Source organism: Cetorhinus maximus, chromosome 16, assembly GCF_964194155.1.
Source record: "Cetorhinus maximus chromosome 16, sCetMax3.hap1.1, whole genome shotgun sequence".
Taxonomy (NCBI): domain Eukaryota; kingdom Metazoa; phylum Chordata; class Chondrichthyes; order Lamniformes; family Cetorhinidae; genus Cetorhinus; species Cetorhinus maximus.
In genome coordinates this window covers 8,232,222-8,248,907 of record NC_135894.1, presented here as the reverse complement: position 1 = coordinate 8,248,907, position 16,686 = coordinate 8,232,222, and the positions used below count along the sequence as shown (strand labels likewise).

At 47.4% G+C, this 16,686-nt stretch overlaps 1 protein-coding gene across 1 annotated transcript in view; it reads left to right on the top strand.

Annotated features, from left to right (window-relative positions):
- Window positions 1-485: 485 nt before the first annotated feature.
- LOC144692036 (NACHT, LRR and PYD domains-containing protein 3-like) overlaps window positions 486-16,686 on the top strand; it is a 132,657-nt gene continuing 116,456 nt past the window's right edge. The window contains 3 exon segments of the mRNA XM_078560593.1: window positions 486-550; window positions 12,046-12,152; window positions 15,940-16,106. Of these exon segments, the coding sequence (XP_078416719.1) occupies window positions 486-550; window positions 12,046-12,152; window positions 15,940-16,106 (339 nt within the window).

Genomic DNA, 16,686 nt, shown 5'->3' with positions numbered 1-16,686 from the left:
CCTCACTAATGTTGAGTGCTGCACAGAGCATTGGTCAGTCTAGAAACGGTTTTAGAGACCCATTCTAGGAGCTCAAAGCTGGGTGGATGAGCAGTGGGCTCTACAACAAGAGTGGTTTCTGATGTATGTTTTCTCCCGCTAATCCTCCTGCCATGGGTCCACAGATGTTACTTCTCGCTGTCGCGTGTTGAACCATATGGGACGGCGTGATGGTAGATATACTGCTGGTTGGTTGAGGAAGTTGTTGACTTAGAGCATTCTAGGTTAGACTAGACTTGCCAATTGCTTGCCAGTTGCAATTATCCTTCTGATGTTGGTGATGGTGTGGGGCGGTGTGGGGCGGTGGGGGCGGGGGTGCTGCTCTTCAGAGCAGGGAACCAAGGGAGGTGATTTGGTCAAAGAGTCCTGCATGATGTACATTGGTACGTTTGTTGTGGTCAGATTGGTATCTTACTGGGCTGCAGTATTCTGCACTTGAGTACATGATGGCAAGAGGAGAGATCCTCAGGATGTTGGCCTGTGATCCCTATGAGGAACTTGTCAGTTTACTGTGAGCCTGTTGCAGGTTACTTTTCTGCTATCTTGATGACGTGCTGCTTGTATGTAAGACTTCTGTCAAGGATGACGCCGAGATAGAAAAGGTGGAGATTGTTCAGACTCTGGCCATCCAGGGTGATGTTCAGTTTCCTGTTAGTGCTGGCATTTTAAACATTCATTCATGGGAGGTGGGCTTCGCTGGCTGGGCCACTATTTATTACCCATCCCTAATTTCCCTTGAGAAGGTGCTGATGAGCTGCCTTCTTGAACTGCTGTATTCCATGTGGTATATGTGCACCCACAGTGCTGTTAGGAAGGGAGTTCCAGGATTTTGACCCAGTGACAGTGAAGGAACGGTGGCATATTTCCAAGTCAGGATGGTGAGTGACTTGGAGGGGAACTTCCAGCTGGTGATGCTCCCATCTATCTGCTGCCATTGTCCATCTAGATGGCAATGACTGTGTGCTTCGAAGGTGCTGTTGAAGGAGCCTTGGTGAATTCCTGCAGTGCACCTTGTAGATGGTACACACAGCTGCCACTGTGTGTCAGTGGTGGAGGGAGAGGATATTTTTTGGATGTGGTGCCAATCAAGTGGGCTGCTTTGTCCTGGATGGTGTCAAATTTCTTGGGTGTCCTGGGAGCTGCACTCATCCAGGCAAGTGGGGAGTATCCCATCACACTCCTAACTTGTGCCTTGTAGATGGTGGACAGGCATTGAGGCATCAGAAGATGAGTTACTCATCACAGGATTCCAAGCCTCTGACCTGCTCTTGTAGCCATTGTATTTATATGGCTAGTCCAGTTCAGTTTCTGGTCAATGGTAACCCCGCACCCCCCCTCCCCCGCCCCCCCAAGGACATTTATAGTTGGGGTTACGTGATTGTAATGCCATTGAACGTCAAGTGGTTAGATTCTCTCTTGTTGGAGATGGTCATTTCCTGGCACTTGTGTGGTGTGAGTGTTACTTGCCACTTGTCAGCCCAAGTCTGGATATTGTCCTGCTCTTCCTGCATTTGGACGTGGACTGCTCCATTATCGTGAATGGTGCTGAACATTGTGCAATCATCAGCGAACATCCCCACTTCTGGCCTTATCATGGAAAGAAGGTCAGTGATGAAGCAGCTGAAGGTGGTTGGGCCGGGGACACTATCCTGAGGAACTCCTGCAGTGATGTCCTGGAGCTGAGATGACTGATCTCCAGCAACCACAACCATCTACCTTTGTGTTAGGCATGACTCCAACCAGTGGAGATTTTCCCCCGATTCCCATTGACTCCTGTTTTGCTAGGGCTCCTTGGTGTCACACACTGTCAAATGTGGCCTTGATGTCAAGGGAAACCACTTTCACCTTACCTCGAGTTCAGCTCTGTAGTCCACGTTTGAATCAAGGCTGTAATGAGGTCAGGAGTTGAGTGGCCCTGGCGGAACTCAAACTGGGCATCACTGTGCAGGTTACTGCTAAGCAAGTGCTGCTTGATAGCACTGTTACTGACCCCTTCCATTCCTTGACTATTGATCGAGAGTAGACTGATGGGGAGGTAATTTGCTGGAGTTGGATTTGTTCTGATTTTTGTGTACAGGATGTGCCTGGGCAATTTTCCACGTAGCTGGGCTGATGCTAACGTTGTAGTTGTATTGGAATAGCTTGGCTAGGGGCAGGGCAAGTTCTGGAGCATAAGTCTCCAGTATTTTTGCCGGAATGTTGTCGGGGTACATATTCTTTGCTGTATCCAGTGCCTTCAGTCGTTTCTTGATGTCACGTGGAGTGAATTGAATTGGCTGTAGACTGGCATCTTTGATGCTGGGGAGCTCCGGAGGAGGCCGAGATGGATCATCCACATGGCACTTCTTGCTGAAGATTGTAGCAAACGCTGCAGCCTTATTTTATGGACTGATGTGCTTGGCTTCCCCATCATTTGAGGATGGGGATATTTGTGCAGCCTCCAGTGAATTTTTTAACTGTCTGCCGCCAGTCACTTCCTTTTGTATTCGGCCTGCTCCGCTCGGAGCAACCGAGCCACTCTTGGAGATGGACGTTGAAGTCTCCCTCCCAGATTACATTTTGCACCCTTTCCACCCTCAGTGGTTCCTCCAAGTGGTGTTCAAGCACTGTGTCCCTACTGAGTAATACATTATGCCCTGTGTGTTAGTTTATATAAAAATATACTGAAACAATGCAGGTTTGTGGGGGGTTGTCTCATCCCTATTTAGGCAGGAAGGAAGCACTGATTCATCAGCTGAGGGAGGGCAGTACGTGGAATTCAGTAGGAGGTTTCCATGCCCATGTTTGACCAGGAGACTTCATGGTGTCTGGAGATGATGTTGAGGAATCCCAGGGCAACTCCCTGTTGACTGTGTATACCACCGTACTACCACCTCTGCTGGGCCTGTCCCTCCAATAGGGCAGGGCAGGGCATACCCAGGGGTGTTGATGGTGTCTGGGACATTATTTGTAAGATATGATTCCGTGAGGATGACTGTGTCAGGGCTGTTGCTTGACCAGCCTGTGAGACAGCTCTCCCAATTTTGGCACTAGCCGCAGTCTGCTAGTAAGGAGGACGTTGCAGGATTGTGAGGGCTGAGTTTGCCGTTGTCATTTCCAGTGCCTAGATCGATGCCAGGTGGACGGTCCAGTTTTGATCCTTTTTTGGGGATTTGGAGCAGTTTGGTTCAGCTGAATGGCTTGCTAGAGGGCATTTAAGAGTCAACCACATTGCTGTGGGTCTGGAGTCACATGTAGGCCAGACCAGGTAAGGACGGCAGATTTCCTGCCCTAAAGGTTATTAGTGAACCAAATGGGCTTTCACAACATTCGTCAATGGTTCCGTGCTCAATAAACTTTTAATTCCAGATTTTTAATGGATTCAAACTACAACATCTGCCTCCTGGGTCTCTGTATTACAAGTATAGCGGGAATCTCACTATGCCGTTGTGTTGGCATTGCAGGTGGAATATGCTAGAACCTGTTTTACTGGTGCTCGGTTATAGGCACCATATCTTGTGGTTGTCACCCAGCTTTGTTGCACCGTAGTTAAATGAATCTTCGAGCTTCGGGGTATGAATCTGTAGGACACTGCAGATAACATCTGCATAGATTAACTCTCAGAACCAGGTTGGAGGTAAAAACAGAAAATGCTGGAAAAACTCAGCAGGTCTGTCATTAACTGTGGAGAGAGAAACAGAGTTAACATTTCCAGTCCATATGACTTTTTCAGAGCTAAAGAGAAGTGGAAATGTGATGGATTTTATACTATTTAAGAGGGGGCAGAGCAGGTGGAGCAAAATAGAAGGTTAGTGTTAGGTGGGAGCTCAGGAGAGGTGGACAAGGATGTCATGGACAGAAAACAAAGGGAGTGTTAATGGTGGTGGTAAGAGCTAAAGAAGGTGCTGATCATGGTATAAAGGTAATAGAAGAACAAGGCATAGCGCTGTGTAAAAGCACAACATATACAGAAAACAGTGACAGATGGTCCCTGTGGGGGGGGGGGAGGGATTGTGGTGAAAAAGGATAAAAAATAGAATATATTGATTAAAAATAAATAAAAGTAAAGAAGTATTTTTTTTAAATGTGTAGAAATGGGGGTAAAGATGGAGGAGAGAGAGAGAGACAGAGTTACACAGAAACAGGCCCTTCATGTCCGTGCCAGCCATCAAGCACTTATCTATTCTAATCCCATTTTCCATCACTTGTCCTGGAGCCCTGTCTGCTATGGTGTTTCAAGTGCTTATCTAAACACTACTTAAATGGTGTGAGGGTTCCTGTCTCTACCACCCCCTCAGGCAGTGTGTTCCAGATTCCAACCTCCCTCTGGGTGAAAAAAAAATTCCTCAAATCCCCTCTAAACCTCCTGCACCTCACGTTAAATTGATGTCCCCTCGTTATTGACAACTCTGCTAAGGGGAAAAGTTTCTTCCTATTTACCCTATCTACACCCCTCATAATTTTGTATACCTCTATGAGGACCCCCCTCAACCTTCTCTGCTCTAAGGAAAACAACGCTAGCTTATCCAGTCTCTCTCCAAAGCTGAAATGCTGCAGCCCAGGCAACACCCTGGTGAATCTTGTCTGCACCCTCTCCAGTGCAATCACATCCTTCCTATGGCAACCAGAAGTGCACACAGTAATCCAGCTGTGGTCTAACTAGCGTTTTACACAGCTCCAACATTACCACCCTCTTATATTCTATGGCTCGGCTAATAAAGGCAAGTATCCCATATGCCTTCTAATCCCCCTTATCTACCTGTGCTGCTGCCTTCAGGGGTCTTTGGACATGTACACCAAGGTCCCTCTGATCCTCTGTACTTCCTAGGCTCCTACCATTCATTGTGTATTCCTTTGCCATGTTAGTCCTCCCAAAAAGCATCACCTCACACTCCTCAGGATTAAATTCCATTTGCCACTGCTCTGGCCATCTTACCAGCCCATCTATATCTCACTATTACAGGACTTTCCTCCTCACTATGTACAACACCACCAATATTCGCGTCATCTTCAAACTTACTGATCATACTTCCTATATTCACATCTAAATCATTAATGTACAGAACAAACAGCAAGGGTCCCATAACTGATCCCAGCAGTACATCACTCGTTACAGGATTCCAACTGCAAAAACAACCTTTGACCCTGACACTCTGCCTCCTGGCACTAAGCCAATTTCGGATCCAATTTGCCAAATTGCCCTGGATCCAATGGACTCTTACTTTCTTGCCCATTCTCCCATCTGGAGCCTTGTCAAAAACTTTACTTAAGTCCACGTTGACTACATCAACTTCACTACCCTCATCTACACAACTAGTCACCTCCTCGAAAAATTCAAACAAGTTTGTTAGACATGATCTCCCCCTGACAAAGCCATACTGACTATCCCAGATTAATCCCTGCCCCTGCGAGTGGAAATTAATCCTGTGCCTCATATTTTTTTCCCAATAGTTTCCCTACCACTGATGTTAGACTCACTGCCCTGTCATTACCTGGTTTATCCATACTATGCTTCTTGAATAATGGTGCCAAATTCGGTGTCCTCTAGTCCCCTGGAGCCTCTCTTGTAGCCAGAGAGCATTTGAAAATTAGTGCCAGAGCCCCTGCAATCTCCTGCCTTGCCTCACAAAGCAGCCTTGGGTACATCTCACCTGGGCCTGGGAATGCATCTACTTTTAAGCTTGCTAAAGCCACTAATACCTTTTTCTTCAATGTTAATTTCTTCAAGCATATCACAGTGCCCTTCCCTGATTTCTACACCTACATTGTCCTTCTCCATAGTGAACAAGGCTGAAAAGTAATCGTTCAAAACCTCACTCTCTGGCTCCACGCAGATTGCCACTTTGGCCCCAAGTGGGCTCTATTCTTCCCCTGGTTATCCTCTTGCCCTTAATATATTTATAAAATGCCTTCGGATTTTCCTTTATCTTGCCCGCCCGTGTTTTATCATGTCCCTGCTTTGCTCTCCTAAGTATTTAATTACTCCTGCGCCCCACCCCACACCCACTCACACTTCCTTTACTCCTCGAGGGCTTCTGTTGTTTTCAGCCCTCTGTATCTGACATAAGCCACCTTTATAAACTTATTCAATGTGCTATATCCCTTTGACATGCAGGTTTCTTGGACTTGTTGGTCCTACCCTTCACCTTCAGGGGAACATGTTGGCCCTGAACTCTCACTATTGCCTTTTTGAATGACTCCCACTGCTCTGATGTAAACTTTCATACAAGTAGCTGCTCCCACTCCACTTTGGCCGGATCCTGACTGATCGTATTGAAATTGGCCTCCACCCAGTTCAGTAACTTTCTTTCCAGCCCATCTTTGTCCTTTTCCATAAGTACCTTAAATTTCAGAGTTGTGGTCACTGTCACCGAAATGGTCCCCCACTGACACTTCTCCCAATTGCCCGGCTTCATTCCCTAAGATTAGGGCCAGGACTACCCCTTCTCTTGTAGGACTTTCTACATGCTGGCTCAAAAATCTCTCCTGGATGCACTTTAAGAATTCCAGCATTCACATCATGAGCAGCCCAGTTAATATTGGGGAATTTGAAATCCCCTACTATTATTACCCTATTACTTTTACACTTCACTGAGATTTCCCTGCATATCTGCTCCTCTCTCTCCCCCTGAATGTTTGAAGGTCTAAAGTACACTCCCAGCAAAGAGATTGCCCCCCTTTTTGTTTTTTAAGTTCTACCCATATGGCTTCATTTGTGGAATCTTCTATGATACCATCCCACTTTACTGCAGCAATTGACCCTTGATCAATAGGGCAATGGCACCTCCTCTTTTACACCCTGCCCTGTCACACATGAAGATTCTATACACTGTAATATTTAGCTGCCATCCCTGTCCTCCCCTCAAACATCTCTCTCTGATAGCACCAACATTACATTCCTATGTGTTAATCAATGTCCTCAATTCATCGGCCTTACTGGTAAAACTCCTTGGGTTAAAGTAAACACAATCCAGCTTTGTGCCTTAACAGGTCTATATCTCCCTTCTAGATTGATTCGTTTCCCTTCTATATTTGGCTGTGCATCACCCCCTACTGTACCTCCGCTCTGCATCCCATCCCCCTGCCAAATCAGTTTAAAGCTGCGCCCCCCCGTCCCAGCCAGCAGCACTAGCAAACCCCCCCCCCAGAAGGATGTTTGTCCTGTTCCAGTTCATGAGCAACTCTCCGACTTGTACATGCCCCAACTTCGCCAGAAACAGACCCAATAATTCCGGAAACTAAAGCTCTCCCTCCTGCACCATCTCTTCAGCCACGCATTCATCCTTTCTATCTCCTATTCCTATACTCACTAGCACAAAGTTCATGGTCTGAAGTTGTTGTGCTTAATGTTCACTTCAAATGGCCGTAAATTACCCTATCAAAAGATGAGGTGCCGTTCCTCCGGTTTGCCTTGGGCTTCACTGGAGCATTGCAGGAGCCATGGACGGACATGTGGGCATGGGAGCAAGGTGGTGTGTTGAATTGGCAAGCAACAGGAAGGTCTGGGTCATGCTTGCAGACTGAGTGAAGGTGTTCTGCAAATCGGTCCCCCAGTCTGCGTTTAGTCTCCCCAATATAGAGGAGACTGCTTCGGGATCAGCGAATACAGTCGGCAAAATTGAAGGAGGTGCAAGTGAAGCGCCCTTTCTCCTGAAAGGAGTGTTTGGGGCCTTGGATCATGAGAACGGAAGCAGTAAATGACGAGGTGTTGCACCATCTGCAATTGCATGGGAAGGTGCCATTGAAAGGCGATGAGGATTTGGGGGGTGATGGAGGAGTGGACCAGAGTGTCACAGAGGGAATGCTCCCTATGGAATGCTGACGGGGGGTGAGGAAAAGATGTGTTTTGTGGTGGCCTCATGTTGGAGATGACAAAAATAGTGGGGGATGATCCTTTGAATATGGATCCTGGTGGGGTGAAAAGTGAGGACACGTGGGACCCTATCAGGTTTCTGGGAGACAGGGGAAGGGGTGAAGACAGAAATGTGGCAAACAGTTCCTCTGTCATGTCCCCCTCCTTCCTTAACTGAGGTTTTCCACCCAAGGTGGTTGACAGGGCCCTCAACCGTGTCCGGCCCATCTCCCGCGCATCCGCCCTCACACCTTCTCCTCCCTCCCAGAAACATGATAGGGTCCCCCTTGTCCTCACTTATCACCGCACCAGCTTCTGCATTCAAAGGATCATCCTCCGCCATTTCCACCAACTCCATCATGATGCCACCACCAAACACATCTTCCCTTCACCCCCCCTGACGGCATTCCGCAGGGATCGTTCCCTCCGGGACACCCTGGTCCACTCCTCCATCACCCCCTACACCTCAACCCCCTCCCACGGCACCTTCCCATGCAACCGCAGAAGGTGCAACACCTGCCCCTTTACTTCCCCTCTCCTCATTGTTCAAGGGCCCAGACACTCCTTTCAAGTGAAGCAGCATTTCACTTGCACTTCCCTCAATTTAGTCTACTGCATTCGTTGCTCCCAATGCAGTTTCCTCTACATTGGAGAGACCAAACGCAGACAGGGTGACCGCTTTGCAGAACATCTTCCGTCTATCCGCAAACATGACCCAGACCTCCCTGTCGCTTGCCATTTCAACACTCCACCCTGCTCTCATGCCCACATGTCCGTCCTTGGCCTGCTGCATTGTTCCAGTGAAGCCCAACGCAAACTGGAGGAACAGCACCTCATCTTCCGACTCAGCACTTTACAGCCTTCTGAACTGAATATTGAGTTTAACAATTTTAGATGATGAACTCTCTCCTCCATCCCCACCCCGTTTCCGATCCCCCCTTTTCCAATAATTTACATATATTTTTCTTTTCCCACCTATTTCCATTATTTTTAACTGTATTTCCATCCATTGTTTTATCTCCACCTTTTAGCCTATTTCAATCCCTTCCCCCCACCCCACCCCCACTATGACTACCTGTACCTCGCTCGTCCTGCTTTCTACCCTTAATGTCACCATTTGCACATTCCTTAGCTAATGTCACCACCGTCAACACCTCTTTGGTCCTTTTGTCTATGACATCTTTTGGCAATCTCCACCAATCACTGGCCCTCTATCCAGCTCTACCTGTCCCACCCCCACCACCCCCTCCCCCTTAAAGCAGCTTATATTTCACCTGTTTTCTATTTTCCCTAGTTCTGATGAAGAGTCATTCGGACTCGAAAAGTTAACTGTGTTCCTCTCCGCAGATGCTGCCAGACCAGCTGAGTTTTTCCAGCTTTTTTTTGTTTTTGTTCTCTTGTGCTGTAATCGTTCTATGTTGCAAGCAAGGATGATAAGGGGGAATCTGTAGATGTGGTGCACTGTATTTCCAAAAGGCATTTGATGAGGTGCCACATTAAAGGTTACAGCACCAAATAGGGCCTCATGATGGAGGGGGTAACACAATAACATGGTAGAGGATTGGTTAGTTAACAAGATGCAGGGAGTCAGAATAAGTGGTTCAATTTTAGGCTGGCAAGTTGCAACTAGTGGAGTGCCACAGGGATCAGTGCTGGGGCCTTAACTATATCCAGTTTATATCAATAACTTGGATGAAGGAACAGAATGCATGGTAGCTTAAGTTTGCTGATGACACAAAAATAGGTAGGAAAATAAGTTGTTAAGAGAACATCAGAGTTTACGAAGGGGCTTAGACAGGTTAAGTGAATGGGCAAAAATTTGGCAGATGGCGTACAATATATAAAAAAAATGAACTTGTCCATTTTGGCAGGAAGAATAGAAAAGCAAAATATTATTTAAATTAAGAGAGATTGCAGAGCTCTGTGTACAGAGGGATTTGAGTGCAGTGGGAGATGAATCACTAAAGATTAGCATGTTAGTTCAGCCAGTGATTAGGAAGCCAAATGGAATAAAGATAGGACAAAGCTGGGTCAGTGGGGGGTGCGGGGCTGGGTCAGTAGGGGGTGCGGGACTGGGTGAGTGGGGGGTGCGGGGCTGGGTCAGTGGAGGGTGCGGGGCTGGGTCAGTGGGAGTGTGCGGGGCTGGGTCAGTGGGGGGTGCGGGGCTGGGTCAGTGGGGCAGGTCTGGGTCAGTGGGGGGTGCGGGGCTGGGTCAGTGGGGGGTGCGGGGCTGGGTCAGTGGGGGGTGCGGGACTGGGTCAGTGGGGGGTGCGGGGCTGGGCCAGTGGGGGGTGCGGGGCTGGGTCAGTGGGGAGTGCGGGGCTGGGTCAGTGGTGGGTGTGGGGCTGGGTCAGTGGGGGGTTTGGGGCTGGGTCAGTGGGGGGTTTGGGGCTCGGTCAGTGGGGGGGTGCGGGACTGAGTCAGTGGGGGGTGCGGGGCTGGGTCAGTGGGGGGAGCGGGGCTGTGTCAGTGGTTGGTGCGGGGCTGGGTCAGTGGGTGGTGCGGGGCCGGGTCAGTGGGCGGTGCGGGGCTGGGTCAGTGGGGGGTTTGGGGCTGGGTCAGTGGGGGGTGCGGGGCTGGGTCAGTGGGGGGAGCGGGGCTGGGTCAGTGGGGGTTGCGGGGCTGGGTCAGTGGGTGGGTGCGGGGCTGGGTGAGTGGGGGGTGCGGGGCTGGGTCAGTGGGTGGGTGCGGGGCTGGGTTAGTGGGGGGTGCGGGGCTGGGTCAGTGGGAGTTTCGGGGTTGGTTCAGTGGGGGGTGGGTGTAATGTGAGTTAAACAGCTGATAACTAAATTTTACATTGTCTCAAACTTCTTTACAAATTACCGTGGAGAATAATTTAATTTGTAATTTGGAGAAAAGACTGATCCGAGACTGAATCATTTTTATATTTCTACAGTAAAGAAATGATAGGTCACTGGCTGATAGTTTGATTGGGCACAAGGGTATGGGCAGACATTCAGTGAGACACACAAGTGGAGAAAAAGCAACAAATTGCATTTGTATGGCACCTTTCATTAACAAAGCATCCCGTGCTGCTTAACAAAAGCAGTACAATTCCTTTTTAAAAAGGCACCGAGATACTGAAGGAGCACCAGAGCAGGTGACCAAAAACTTTGGTCAGAGAGTTAGTGTTTTTAAGGAGAATTTGAAAGGAGGAGAGAAAAGTAACAGAGGCTGAGAGGCTCAGGAAGGGAGGCTCAGAGCTCAGAACTTGGCCCCCAGTTTTGGACGATTATCATCCGGATGTGAAACATGTCAGACTTGGAGAGATGGAGGGCAAAGATATCGATGGTTCCCAGAGCTGTTCGAGGTTACATAGATAGGACGAGAGGGGCCATGGAGAAATTTGAAATGCTGAGTTGGGGATTTTAAAATGAGATGTTGTGAGACTAGGAGCCAGCGTGGACCAGTAGGCATAGATGATGGGTAAAAGAGACTTGTTTAGAGTCAGGATACAGGAAGCAGTGATGAAGTAGAGCTGGGTGTCCTCAGCTTACATGTGGAACCAGGTTGCCAAGGGACAGCGTATTGATGAGAAATAGAAGAGGGCTAACGAGACATCATTGGGGCACTCCAGAGATAAAGGTGTGGGAGTGGGAAGAGATTCTTTGGCTGCAATTTAATAGATAAGAATTGATCTGGGAACTTTTGCCGCATTTTCACCCAGCTGGGTGACAGCAGAGAGGAGTTGGAGAAGAATGATGTGGTCAACCATGTCAAAGGCTGTAGACAGGTTGAGAAGAATGAAAATACTTCATTTCCTACTGTCAGAGCCAGGAAGGGTGTAATTTGTGACTTCAATAAGAGCCGTTTTGATCCTGTGGAATGGTTGCACATTGATTGGAGGGATTCAAACATGGAATTCCATGAAAGATTGGCATGGATTTTGCAGATAATAACATGTTCAAGGACTTTGAGAGGGAAAAGGAGACTGGAGGACAGTTATTTGCAAGGACAAAGGGGTCAAGCGTGGGTTTTTTGAGGAGAAATGTGAGAGCAGGTCGTACATTGTCTAGCAGCCAAAAAATCTAACATCTGTTTCACCGTGACATATGTGAGATTGTAAAATCTCTAACGGTATCCTGCAAATAAATGCTGTGCATTGCCTCACTGTTTGAAGCTGTCAATGTTCTTCTGATTTTAATATATCCATCTAATCCTTGTATTCGTCTAAGATTTATTACAGAACATCCTAATCTGGGAACATCTGTCAGCACCATGGCTGAAGGTCCAAACGAGACAGAATATCCAACAACTACAAAAAGAATGAGAATGGGCACAGGTATGTTCATAAAATACTTCAGAATAAAATTTCTATGCTAATAGATTGACCATATCTTGTGCAAGACCTGCGGCTCAGACAGGAAGAGGGAACAGGACAGGGGCCGAGTAGAAGGAGTTAAATGAGTGACCCTCTAAAGGGACATCACAGTCACAGGTTGAGGGAGCCCCTGAGTTCTGGAACTGTTGAGTAGATCCCTGGCATTGGTGCCATGTGTGGTCAAATGCTGCCATGATGGCAGGGACAGTCACCTCACCTCAGATCTAGAATCAATTGGCTGCTTACAGAAGAGGGTTCCCTTGTATTGAAGTTTTTATTATAATCTCACTCCTGAAAGGTCTGGCTCCAATCTTTTTTACTATACTCCCTAGTCATAGAGCCATGGGGAGAATTCCACACCAAGACAGTGACCCGCACCACCTCCCTGGATTAAAATTAAGCTGCACCAAGCTTCATGTGACTGGGAGTGTCCGAGCCAAATTAACAGCCATAGGGCCATTAATTGGCTCAGAACAAGACTTAAGCTGCTATCAGAAAGGATGTCCCACCTCCGAGAGCTACCTGATCATAAAAGGGCAAGTAGCATTCATGCCATACAAGTGCCAAGCAATGATGATCTCCAACAAGATAGAATATAACCATCTCCACTTGACATTTAATGGCATCACCATCATTGAATCGCCCGCTATCAACATCCTGGGGGTTACCATTGACCAGTAACTGAACTGGATTCGCCATATAAATACTGTAGCTACAAGAGCATGTCAGAAGCTGGGAATTATGAGGAGAGTAACTCACTCCTGTCTTCTCAAAGTCTGCCCACCATCTGCAAAGCACAACTTAGGAGTGCAATGGAATATTCTCCCCTTGCCTAGATGTCTGCAGCTCCAACAATACTCAAAAATCTACACCATCCAGAACAAAGAGCCCACTTGATCGGCATCCCATCCACCACTTAAAACATTTTAAAAATTAATTCATGGGTTGTGGGCTCCACTGGATAGGCCAGCATTTATTGCCCATCCTGAGTTCTAAATTGCCCTTGAGATGATGGTGGTTAGCTCCCGCCTTGAACTGCTGCAGTCTATATGGCGCAGGTATATCCACAGTGCTGTTATGGAGGGAGTTCCAGCAACAGTGAAGGAATGGTGACATATTTTCAAGCCAAGATACTGAGTGGCTTAGAGGAGAACTTCCAGATGGTGGTGTTCCCATCTATTGCTGCCCTTGCCTTCTGAGATGGTAGCGTCTGTGGATGGAAAGGTGCTGTCTCAGCAGCCTTGGTGAGTTCCTGCAGTGCATCTTGTAGATCGTACACACTATTGCCACTGTGTCGGTGGTGGAGGGAGTGAATGTTTGTGGATGGGTTGCCAATCAACTGGGTTGCTTTGTTCTGGATTCTATCGAGCTTCGTGAGTATTCATGGAGCAGCACTCATCCAGGCAAGTGGAGAGTATTCTATCACACTGCTGACTTGTGCCTTGTAGATGGTGGACAGGCTTTGGGGAGTCAGGAGTTGAGTTACTCACTGCAGCATTCCTAATCTCTGACCTGCTCTTCTAGCCACTGTATTTATGTGGCTAGTTCAGTTCACTTTCTGGTCAATTGTAACCCCCAGGATATTGATGGTGGAGAATTCAGCAATAGCAATGGCATTGAATCTCAAGGGGCGATGGTTAGATTCTCTCTTGTTGGAGATGCTCATTGTCTGATAGTTGTGTGGCACAAATATTACTTGCCACTTGTCAGCCCAAGCCTGGATATCACCCAGGCCTTGCTGCATGTGGACATGGTCTGCTTCAGTATCTGAGGAGTTGTGAATGATGCTGAACATTGTGCAATCATCAGTGAACATCTCCACTTCAGACCTTATGATGGAATGAATGTCATTGCTGAAGCAGCTGGAGATGGTTGGGCCTAGGACACTGCCGTGAGGAACTCCTGCAGTGATGTCCTGGAACTGAGATGATTGACCTCCAACAACCACATCCATCTATATTTGTGCTTGGTCTGACTCCAACCACTGGAGAGTTTTCCCACTGATTCCCATTGACTACAGTTTTGCTAAGGTTCCCTGATGTCACACCCAATCAAATGCTGCATTGAAGTCAAGGGCAGTCACTTTCTTCCCACCTCTGGAGCTCAGCTCTTTTGTCCATTTTTGAAACAAGGCTGTAATGAGGTAAGGAGCTGAGTGACCCTGGCGGAACCCAAATGAGTGTCAGTGAGCAGGTTATTGCTGAGCAATTGCCGCTTGAAAGCACTGTTGCTGACTCCTTCCTTCACTTTACTGATGGTCGCGAGTAGACTGATGGGTAATTGGCCGGGTTGGATTTGTCCTGGTTTTTGTGTACAGGACATAACTGGGCAACTTTTCACATTGTAGGGGCAGATGCCAGTATTGTAGCTGCACTGAAACAGTTTGGCTAGGGGCGCGGCAAGTTCTGGAGCACAAGTCTTCAATACTGTTGCTGGAATATTGTCAGGGCACATAGCCTTTGGAGTATCCAATGCCTGCATCTGTTTCTTTATCACGTGGAGTGAATTGAATTGGCTGAAGACTGGCATCTGTGATGCTGGGGGCATCTGGAGAAGGCCGAGATGGATCATCCACTGGGCACTTCTGGCTGAAGATTGTAGCAAATGCTTCAGCCTTATCTTTTGCACTGATATACTGGACTCCCCCATCATTGAGGATGGGGATATTTGTGGAGCCGCCTCCTCCAGTGAATAGTTTAATTGTCCGCCATCATTCATGACTGGACATGGTAGGATTGCAGAGCTTAGATGTGATCCAATGGATGCGGAATCTCTTAGCTCTGTCTGTTACTTGCTGCTTATGCTGTTTGGCACACAAGTAGTCCTGTGTTATAGCTTCACCAGGTTGACACCTCATTTTTAGGTATGCCAGATGCTGCTCCAGGTGTGCCCTCCTGCACTTTTCATTGAACCAGGATTAATCCCCTGGCTTGGTGGTAATGGTTGAGTGTGGGAAATACCGGGCCATGAGGTTATAGATTGTGGCTGAGTACAGTTCTGCTGCTGCTGATCGCTCACAGCACCTCATGGTTGCCCTGCCTTGAGTTGCTAGATCTATTTGAAATATATCCCAATTAGAATGATGATGGAGGGTATCCTCAATGTGAAGACATTAGCTCCTTCCACCACTTATGCACAGTGGCAGCAGTGTGTAGTGTCTACAAGATGCACCGTAGCATCTCACCAAGGCTCCTTTGACCCCACCTTCCAAATCCATGACCTTTGCCACCAAGAAGAACAAGGGCAACAGATGCATGGGAACACCAGAACCTGCAAGTTCCTCTCCAGGCTTCACACTATCCTGACCTTGAATAAAATCACTGTTCCTTTACTGTCACTGTGTCAAAATCCTGGGATTCCATTCCCAGAAGCACTGTGGGCATACAGGCACCAGATATATTGCAGTGATTCAAGAAGGTGTCTCACCACCTCCTTCTCTGGGGCAATTTGGGATAGACAACAAACGCTGGCCTTGCCAACTACTCCCACATCCAGCAAACAATAAAGACAATTGCTGGGTTTAAATCTGAGATTGATAGCTTCTTGTTAACCATGGGTATGAAGGGATTTGGGGCAAGGTTAGAAATTAGGTCACAAATCAGCTATGCTATCACTTAATGTTTCTGGATTTTCACACTTTGTTTGATAATGTGGCTCACAGGAGGATTCAGTCGCTTCCTGTAAAGGAAGTAGAACAACGTGGCTAGAAATTCAATGATGTTTGTTTTTCTCCATTTTGTGTTCACAGATCCAAACTCCGGAATCACTGAGTTCTTGACAAAGTGGGATGATTTCCAGCTGCTCCAGTTGGCAAAATTTTACTGGGACAGACTAGAACAAGCGATTGAAGAAGGGGTGGATGGAATCAGCTCATTGTTAACATACGAGAAGATTTTCAATGGACACGAACATCGGGTAAGTGGGAGGGTTGCAATGAGTTTGGGTTATTTAAACATTACAGGACTTGCAGAATGTAAGGATGATAGAAGACCAAGATCTATCTAGATCATCTTCTAACACTCGGGCAGTCACATGCTGATAATGGTGATAAATCAACTTCCAATAATTAGCCTACAACAGAACCAAGCATGAGGTGAGGAAAGCCTCAGAGCTTTGGGAACCAAAGTGATCTGTTTCTTCCAAGCATACAACACTTACCACATACAGATACAGCAGCATTGTGGTTATGTTACTGAATTAACAAACTAGTAGCCTGGACTCATACTCCAGAGACCTGAACTTAGATCTCACTGTGACAGTTAGTGAATTTGATATAAGGTAATTCGATAATATTGAATTGTCGTCAAAAGCCATCTGGGTGGCTCATGTCCTTTAGGGAAGGAAACCTGCTGTCCTTACTCATCCTGACCTGTATATGGCTCCAGACACCCAGCAACATGGCTGACTCTTCACTGCCCTCTGAAATGGTCTAGATCAACATGCAACACAGCTATAAAAAGGTGTAATAAGAGCTCCCAGCATTGGATTCAGTCAC